The 9,864-nt window shown below is 64.2% G+C and overlaps 1 protein-coding gene across 1 annotated transcript; it reads right to left on the bottom strand.

The window, feature by feature from the left end:
* Positions 1–4,980: 4,980 nt before the first annotated feature.
* Positions 4,981–9,149, bottom strand: LOC308184433 (uncharacterized protein; the record flags this gene model as incomplete). Its single annotated transcript, XM_080571528.1, is given in 4 exon segments — positions 4,981–7,767; positions 7,910–8,110; positions 8,113–8,329; positions 9,135–9,149. Coding segments are annotated over 4 exon segments (561 nt in total). The 3' UTR covers positions 4,981–7,639.
* Positions 9,150–9,864: the final 715 nt, after the last annotated feature.

The raw sequence follows: 9,864 nt of genomic DNA, 5'->3' as shown, positions 1-9,864 counted from the left end.
AGCACCCAGAACCTCCGGGGACCCCCCCCAGGACAAAAAAATCCACGGCGGGCTCTCCCTGAAGCCACGAAACCACAACCCCCCCCCTCCCTGAGACCAAGAACCCACGGGGACCCTAAGACTGGGCTCCCAGAACCCACCCGGGGTCCCCCCCAAAACCAAGAACCCACAGGGACCCCCCCCAGCGCCCAGAACCCACAGAACCCCCCCCAACCCACAGAACCCCCCCCCCCCAACCAAGAACCCACAGGGACCCCCCCAGCGCCCAGACCCCACAGAACCTCCCCCAACCCACAGAACCCCCCCCCAAACCAAGAACCCACAGAGACCCCCCCCTAATACCCAGACACCCCCCCCCCAAACCCACAGAGGCCTCCCAATACCCCAAACCCCAGGGACCCCCCCCCAACCAATAACCCCCAGCCCCCCCCCACAAGACCACCAACCCCCAGGGCCCCTCAGCACCCAAACCCCCCCCCCCCAAAAAAAAAGGGGGGGCACCAACCCCCTAAGATTTTGGGGTCCTCCCCATCCAACCCCCCCCCCCCAGCTCCCGGCACGGGGGCCACCCCCTCTCTGCACCCCTACAAAACGCCGCGACCGCAGCTCGGGGGGGCCGTGCTCCCCCCCCCCCAGCCCCCAAAACGTCGCCGCCCCCCCCGGGCCCCCCCCATCTCACCGGGGCTCCTCCAGCGGCCTCCACTCCACGCGGTGGTAGAGGCCCTGCACGCGCAGCAGCCACTCGCGCAGCAGCGCCGTGCTGTTGTCCACGCTGTGGTCCACGGCCACCCTGCCGGGACCCCCCCCCAAATCAGAACCGGGACCCCCCCCTAAAACCGGTGGGACCCCCCCCCCCCACCTCCCCCCGCCGGTCCATGTTAATTGGAGCCCCCCACTTGTGTTAATTGGGGCACTGATGTGACGCCCCCATGCTGATCGGGACCCCCCCCCCGTGCCCATAGGACCCCCCACACACCTATAGGTCCCCCCCCATACTCACAGCACCCCCCCACACCTGTAGGACGCCACCCCACCTACAGGCCCCCCCCCCCCCCACATAGCACCCCCCCCGCCTATAGGGCCCCCCCATAGCACCTTCCTATGTCTATAGGGCCCCCCACACACACACTCAAAGTCCCCCGCCTACATTTATAGGCCCCCCCCCCACGCCTATAGGGCTCCTCCCACTCATAGCACCCCCTTCGGCCTATAGCCCCCCCCCCAATAAAACTACCTTACACTTATAGGGCTCCCCACACACACTTACAGGACCCCCCCCAACACTTACAGGGCCCCCCTACACTTGTAGGGTCCCCCCCACTCACCCCCAAAAAGCTCTCCTTACCCTTACAGTCCCCCCCACTTACAGGACCCCCCCCCACACACACACACACTTATAGGGACCCCCAAAGTCCCCTTTCCTTACAGCCCTCCCCCACTTACAGCCCCCCCCCCACACTTATAGGGCCCCCCCCAAAGTTCTCCTTTCCCTTACAGCCCCCCCCCCCCCCCACTTACACACACACTTACAGGACACCCCCCCCCCCCCCATATAGGACCCCACACACACTTACAGGCCCCCCCCACTTATAGGGACCCCACCCAGCCCCCCACACACACTTACAGACCCCCCCCCCCAAAGTTCCCCTTTCCCTTACAGCCCCCCCACACACACACTTACAGGACCCCCACACACTTCTAGGACCCCCCCACACACACACACTTAAAGGACCCCCACATACACTTACAGGAACCCCCCCCCCAGCCCCCCGCCCCCACACTTACAGCTCCCCCACACACACACACTTACAGGCCCCCCCCCCACTTATAGGACCCACACACACACTTACAGGGCCCCCCCCACACTTATAGGACCCCCCCCCAGACCCCCCCCGACTTATAGGGCCCCCACACACACTTACAGCCCCCACACACACTTACAGGCCCCCCCCCCCACACTTACAGGACCCCCACGCACACTTACAGCCCCCCCCCTTATAGCACCCCCACACACACTTATAGGACCCCCCCCCCCCCCACACTTATAGGGACCCACCCAGACCCCCCTCCTTTCAGCCCCCCCCCCCCCCCCCCACTTATAGGGTCCCCACACACACACACTTACAGGACCCCCCACGCACACTTACAGCCCCCCCCCCCCATAGGCCCCCCGCACACACTTATAGGACCCCCCCCACACACACTTACAGCCCCCCCCCCCCCACACACACTTATAGGACCCCACACCCACACTTACAGCCCCCCCCCTTACAGGACCCCCCCCCCACTTACAGGACCCCCACGCACACTTATAGCCCCCCCCCCCCACTTACAACCCCCTCCCCCCACTTACAGCCCCCCCCCCCACTTACAGCCCCCCCCTCACACACTTACAGGACACCCCCCCACCACTTACAGGGACCCCCCCCAGCCCCCCCCCCCCCCCACTTACACCCCCCCCCACTTACAGGACCCCCCCCACTTACAACCCCCCCCCCACCCCCCTTATAGGACACCCCCCCCCACTTACAGCCCCCCCCCCCACTTACAGGACCCCCACGCACACTTACAGGCACCCCCCCCCCCCCACTTATAGGACCCCCCCCCCCACTTACAGGCCCCCCCCCCCCACTTACAGGACCCCCACGCACACACTTACAGCCCCCCCCCCCCTTGCACCCCCCCCCCAGCCCCCCCTCACCACAGCGCCGTCCTGTCCCGGGGGTGCCGCAGCCTCTCGATGGCGCCGAGCGCGGCGGGCAGCGCGTGGGCCGCGTTGCGGGCCAGCAGCGCCACGCACACGCGGGGGGGCCGCAGCCGGGACTCGGGCCTCCAGCGCTCCTCGGGGAAGTAGCAGCCCCCCCGCGCCCACGGCCCCGCCGCCAGCAGCAGCAGCAGCCACAGCCCCGCCGCCATGCCGCCGGGGGGGGCCGGGCCTCAACAAACCCCCCCCCACGCACAAACGGAGGCCCGGCCTCCCCGAGGGGGAGGAGGAAGAGGAGGAGGAGGAGGAGGAGGGGGGGGGGGAGGCCGGCAGCAGCCACAGCCCGGCCCCACGCACCCACGGGTGGGGGGGGGGGCGAGGCCCGGCCTCCGCGAGGCTGTGGGGAACGAGGAGGAGGAGGAGGAGGAGGAAGGAGGAAGGGGGGGGGGGGGGAGGCCGGCAGCAGCCCCAGCCCAGCCCCACGCACCCACGGGTGTGGGGGGGGGGGGGCGAGGCCCGGCCTCCCCGAGGCTGTGGGGGGATGAGGATGATGATGGAGGAGGAGGAGGAGGGAGGGAGGAAGGGTGGGGGGTGCAGGGGGTTTGGGGGTGGGGGGACGAGGGGTGGGAGTGGGGAGCTTTTAGGGTCACATCGGGGTGGGAGGACGGGGGGGGCTTTGGGGGGGGCTGCGTCACACGTGGGGGGCTTTTGGGGGGATGCGACAGGCAGGGGGTGGTTTTTTGGGGGGGGGGTTCTGGGGGCGCTGGAAGCGCTTCTCCCTCCCTTCTCCCCCCTCCGCCTTTTTACTCCGAGTTTACTCCAGCGCGGGGGAGGCCGCTCAGCCCCCGGCCTCGCTCCCCGCCGCTGAAATTTCTTTAATTTGAGGGTTTTTGGGGTTGTTTTTTTTTTTTTTTTGCCTTGCGAGGAAAGCGGCGCAGAAGCGGCTCCGGGGCTGCAGGGCCGCAGTCACGATCCCCCCCCGGGACCGCAAGGAGGGGGGGGCGAGCGCAGCCCTGCCCTGACGTCACCTTCGGAAAATGAAATTTATTTTTTTTTTCTCCTTCGGAAAATGAATTTATGATTTTTTTTTTTTTTTATTTTTTTTTTTGCTCCTCGTCTCCGTCCCGCGGGGTGGGAAGGCGCCGAGCGGGGAGCGAGGGAGCTGGCAGGCAGCCGCCAGCCCCCGGGGGGGTGGGTGAGCGTCCCGGAGCTCACCCGGCACGTGGGAAGGCCTCGAGTCCGTCCGTCCGTAGGTCCGTCCGTCCGTCGGGAGAGGGGGAAACGGGGCAGCATCAACAAACCTCAAAGCCCCCCGCTTTGGGGCCGTGCCCCCCAAAATCTGCTCTTATCCCAGTGACCGACGTCTGCCGCCTTGCTGGCGGCTCGAAATTAAAGGGGGGGTTCGTTACGACCCCGCGTCGCTCGGCGTCCCCCTTCACAGCCGGGAGGCCCGAGCGGAATTCGCAGGAATCGGGTAAGTCTCCCCAAAAGCGCTCTCGGCTCCCGGACGAACGCACGTGGCGGGGTGCCCCCCCCCCCCCCCAGGAGCGGTCCCCAAACCGCCTCCGGGATCTGCCGCAGGGGGAACGGGGCCAGGCGGCACTCCGGCATGACGCAGCGAGCCGGGGGGGGGGAAAAGGAGACAGAAAAGGGAAAAAAAAAAACCTAAAAACAGAATGTTCTGGGAAGCAGCTGGAGGACGGGCACGGCCGCGACGCGGATTTGTGTCCGTCCAGAGGAGAGCCGCGGTTTGGCAGCCCGCGCGCTGGGGAGCTCGCTTTTTCCAAGAGGCGAGGCCCCAGCGCGTGGGAGAGGGAAGAGGAATCGCTCCTCTGGAGCTTCTCACGACACCCAGATTCTTGCTGAACCGCACCCGAACCCCCCAAGCCGTCGGGACCCCCGCCGGCCATCGCGGGCTCGCCCTTAGCAGCTCGCGCCGGGGCTCCGAACGCTTCGGCAGAAAAGGGAGAAAAATCCGAAGGAGCCGGCCCTGGGCAAGCTGCCGCCAACGGCCAAACGCCCGCCCCGCAGATCGCGCGCGGGGGCAGATCCGTCTGAGGACCGCGGCCGCGGGGTTGGAACCACACGAAAGGACGGGAGGACGCGCGCGGTGAAGCGGCGCCAGGCGGGGGGGGACAAAAAAAAAGACAAAAAAAAAAAAAGAACAGAACCGCATCCAAATAAACCCATGGAAAGGGGGAAAAGAAAAGAGGGGAAAGGGAGGAAAGCGGGGAAAGGAATTGCCACCTGACATCTTCCACCACCAGCCCCTAATGTTATTTATTTATATTTATTTATTTATTCATTTATTTTGCTTTTTATCCCGGTCTTTTCCCCTGTTTGCCCAACCTTGGAGGTTTCCGCCTACCTGGGCCTTTCAAGCCAGCATCGGGTCCGGGTCCGGGCGGGTTTTCTCCTCCAGCTGACTCCGGAGCTCTTCCTTCTCCCTCCGAAAAGCCTCGAGGTCCCCGGAGACCTGCCCGGGGACCAGGCTGCGAGGGTCATGGAGAAAACAGGGGGGGGACAAAGAAGAGGCACCCCCGGGCCTCAGACAAAAATTTAGGAAGACGCAGATGCGAATCCCTTGCCTGATTACCGGTGGCTTTACGTGGCCGGGTTTTGGTAGCGGGGGGGCCGTAGGAGCAGGGGTCGGGGGGGGGGGGGGAGCTGCTGCCCCTGGGGGATGGACAAATCCAAAAAAAATCCAAGTTTTGGATCCCACGGAGCCGTGTGGGAGCAGTTCTTGAAGACCCCCCCCCGGCTCAGTTCGGGAAGGGTTTATCTCAACCCCTGAGCCCTTTGGGCCCTGTTTTCTCCCCGTTTCCCCCCCCCACGCTGCTCAGGGCTTCCAGAGGAGACGCCAACGCAGAACGGCCACAGCAGGGGCTCTTTTTGCCCAAACCGTTCTTATTTTACACATTTATGCCCCGTGCTCACCTCCGCGGTCCTTCCACCGAGCTGCTTCAGATCCCGGCTCGTCCCTTCTCGGAGCGGCCGAACCACAGCCGGGGCAAGCACCCCAGTGCCCAGAGCCCCCCCCAGGGCACCCCAAAACCACCCCTCGCCCCCCCCAGCCGCGGCCGTCCCATCACCCGGAGCCACCACGTCCGCGTCCTCCGGCTCCCTGCCCCTCCGACGGCCGCAGCGCGTCCTCCATCAGCGCGCTGCCGAGGATCTACAGCCCGGAGGGAGCCGCATCGGGCGAGCGGCGAAGGCGCGGGGAGCGCTCGGGTCCCCAAATCCGCGCAGACTTCGGGTTCCGGTCCCGGGAGAAGATCCTGTAAGGTCGTACGGCCTCGAGGAAGGCTTCGGCCTCCGGAGGATCCCTCTGCTGTAGTTCTGAGGCAGAAGGCGGGTTGGAAGCAGGGGCACTCGGAAAAAAAAAAAAAACAAAAAACAAACAAACAAAAAAACACACAAAACAACAACAACAACAACAAAAACCCACCCTGCCAACTTTACACGTGTTCAAATTACACCCGTGTGAAGGCAGCACGGTGACCAGGAAAGGCTGGGACGAGAGGTGCCAAAGGAGACCCACCTCCGAGGGCAACAATCCACTGGCAGCGGGGGGAAAAAAAAGAGGGGAAATCGTCTAAACAGCAGCTCGACCCCCGATCTCCGCAGCCACGGAGCGATTCCCACAGGAACGCCGCGGCTGGAGGCCATCCCAGGCAGGAATAAAGACCGCAAGGAGCCTCCTCGCTGTCCCCAGCACGAGCTCGAGGGGTTTCTGAGCCCCCCAAAGAGCTCCTCATGGCAGCTCTCAGACGTCCCTGGCCGTACCGTGACGCTGGTGGCGGCTTCTGAAGCCTCACCCGCGCCGTGGTGGCGAACGCCACCCCCGAGAGCGGCCTCGGCGCACGCCCAGAGGTGTTTTTGGGAGGGTGGTGGAGGAGCAGCAGCAGGGACCGGCCCCGGGTCCGCAGCACGGCTGGGAGCCGCTGCCTTGGAAGGGGAGAGGGGAGAGCGCAGGGGACAGCTTTAAATTCGTATTTTATACAAGCACCAGGCGGCTTCGCTGCTCGCGGGGCTGCGATCCCCCCCCGGACAGACCCCATCGCGGCACCACGATGAAGCTCTGCCTTCCCGGAGCGCCCCAGCAGCTCGTTAGGAAACGAGGGCGATCCGAGGAAGCAGCACGCGGGCGGCAGCGGATCAGGAGCTCGCCCGGCCTTCGGCTTTGCTTTTTTTTTCGCCTTTCGGACGGGGCAGACAGCGGTCCTGGCACGGCGTTACACACAGCGAGAACCGCCTGCAGAGGACACGCACAAGACGATTTGCTCCGAGAGCAAGCTGGCGAAGCCTCGCTTCCTTCTGGGCCAGCGCCCGCGGCACGCTGAAAGGATCCTGGCCCCGTCTGCACAGCCTGCAGCTGACATGTAAACTACCGATGGCTTTTTAATCGCAACCAGATGCACTTTTACGGAACACGGCTACAGAGGGCTGCAGCACGCCGAGGAGCCCAACAGAGAAAGCCATTTCGGGTGAGGTTTGGCCATTGGCACCGTTTCTTTGCAGCTGCTTCTAGTTTCCAGCCGCTTGGTTTGAAAACATGACTTCAGTTCCCAGCCACTTGGGTTTTTTACAACGTGACTTTCCCGGCTAGCAAAGGGACGCAGAGAACCACGTTCAGCCCTGCCGGATTCTGGGAGCCCGACGTCCCCTTCGCCACCGCTCTGCCCCCGCTTAACGATTTCCCTCCGCCGCCGAGAGGTGCGAGGTCCCTGTGCTGGACGCGGACCCTGCTCCGTGCCATCGCTGCCTCTGCCGTTTGGGTCACCCCTCGCTGCCCGACCTCGCGCCGCCGCGTGATTCTGATGACGGAGGCGTTACAGAATACACGGGCAGAGGCGTTTGTGCTGCCCCCCGCCTATTTCTGGCTCTGCCTCGCGAGGTTTTTGTGAGGCAGGATCAAAGCAAAAATCCTCGGCTTCACAGCCCCTGCGGCGGGAGCACGTTCACCTCTTCGCTTTCCAACCACCGCAGGGTAAAATCTCCGAGAAGAACGAAGGAATTGTCCTGCCAGCCGCGGGAATCGCCGTCGTACCGGGACAGCAAACCTCAGCGCTGGTGCAGAGCTCACCGGGGAAGGATGGACGGATGGACAGACGCTGTGTGCTGCGCTGAGGCTGCCCCAACCGAGACCTTTTTGCTATGAAAATAGAAATAATGGCCAGAGGCGCTCGAACACGGACATCTAGCGGCCACAGGCAGCAAGGAGAGCACCTGAACCGGCGGCGCTCCGACTCCCCGGTAGCTCTCGGCGGTGCCGGGAGGGTTTTGTGGACATCACACCGCCCCGGGAGCTAAATCCCCGGCTGCAGATCCCGTCCCAGCATGGCAGGAGCTGCAGGGCAGGCTTGCCGTGGGGGTCCAGCTCCCCCGATACCTGTCTGAGGGCGGGAGCTGCCTCCGGTAACGGGGCACGGAGCTCTTCACCGCGGCATCCGCGTGGCCTCGGGGAAGAGCAAGTAACAGAGCCGGGGGCGCTTGGTCCCATCGGGGAGGCTGAATCGAGCTCCTCGGCGGCGTTTTCCTCCCCTCGAAGAAGCAAGGCCACCGGCTGAGCCCCACGGCACGGGGCGCAGCGCAGCGGCTGGCGCTCAGCTGCAAACCCGGCGGCTCCAGTTAAACCCGGCGGCTCCAGTTAAACCCGGCGGCTCCAGCTAAACCCGGCGGCTCCAGCTAAACCCGGCGGCTCCAGCTAAACCCGGCGGCTCCAGCTAAACCCGGCGCCGGGGCACGGACGAGAACCTGTCTGCATCTCAGGAGGTTTCAGCTCTTTGTTTCCTGCGCTTGCTGGGCCCCGAACAGCCGGCGCTTTGTCACCCTGGGTCCCTACAGCACGGGGAAAAAAAGGATCCCGAGTGTCGGAGAGCCTGACGCCGATCGGGAATACAGAAAGACTTCTGCGTGCCCACCGTTGCTCCAAACGTTTTCTTCTGCCAGCTGTAAGGATGGAGACGAGGGGGGCAAAGTCACTGATGAGCGAGCTGTTGAAACGTCACCCCGAAACCCGCCGCAAGCTCGGAGGAATCGGAGCACAGAGGCGCATCCCCTGCCCCTGTCGGCCGGCAGGGCGACGCGTTGCAGAGGTAACGGCAGGAGGCAGGAAGGGGAGCTGGCAGCCCCGAAATGAGGCTTTTCCCAATCCTCTCCCGCGCAGCGTCCAAAGAGAAAGGCAGCGGGGAAGGCGGCTTCGAGGCGAGTTTCACACACACCGCCCTTTTTGTCCAGTTAAGGCCAGAAAACCAGCACCTGAATCAGATTTCGCGTCTCGCGGAGCCCAAACGTGAGCTCAGCGCGCGCCTGGGTCGGTTCCGCAGAGGGTCCTCTGCCACCCCCGCGAGTACCCTGCTCGTCTTTCATCTCTCAGCGCAGAATTTTCTGTTTAAAATGAAGCAGCTGTTACGAGCGAACCTCTGACCGCAGCAGACTCCATCTCGCCTGGGGTCCAACAGCCTCGGTCCCGCAAATGTTTTCCCCAAGAGGGTTTGGGGGCAGTTTCCCCTCGCCCGGCGCAATACAGAAACGCACGGATCGGGGACTGGGCTGCACACAGAACTCACCATAAACAGAATTTCTATTTCCCCCCCATCCAGGAGCAGCAAAGCGGAGAGCAGGAGGCGTTCCCCACCTCTCACCTACCCGCGCTGCTTCCCGTCCAGCGAGCTCGAACGCCTTCCTCCCGTCTTCTGCGTCGGTGCACGGCCTTTTCCGCCTCGCCCTCCTCCAGACCACACGAATATTGAAATATTCCTCGCGCCCTGCCCGCCTGGTGCCCTCCCGGCCACGCGAGGCATCGCTCGACAAACCCCCCAGGGTGTTCAGGAGCGACGTGGGATGCAGCCAGGGGATTTCGCTGACTTATTTCTACATTTGAGGGCGTATTGTGGGAACAAAGCTACGTGCTGCTCCTCGCTGCACCTCCTCTTGCTTCCCCAACCACGCTGAACTTAAATCTTCCATTTCTGCTGCTACGCAGCGAGCAGTTTTTGATACCCTTCGCGCCCCACAGGACGCGTAGAAACAGGAAACGCTGAGCAGAAACGTTCGGCGCTTGCATCAGTCCTCGGGCTGGTCAAAAAGCCAAGGAACTTCCGAGGGAAGGAAATCGTCGGGGGGTGCTTTAGAGAAAGCTGCAGGGCCGGCTGGAA

This window comes from Anser brachyrhynchus (assembly GCF_964034855.1).
Source record: "Anser brachyrhynchus genome assembly, chromosome: 32".
NCBI classification, from domain to species: domain Eukaryota; kingdom Metazoa; phylum Chordata; class Aves; order Anseriformes; family Anatidae; genus Anser; species Anser brachyrhynchus.
Note: the sequence above shows the minus strand (reverse complement) of the source record. Positions and strands in the feature narration are given on the sequence as shown.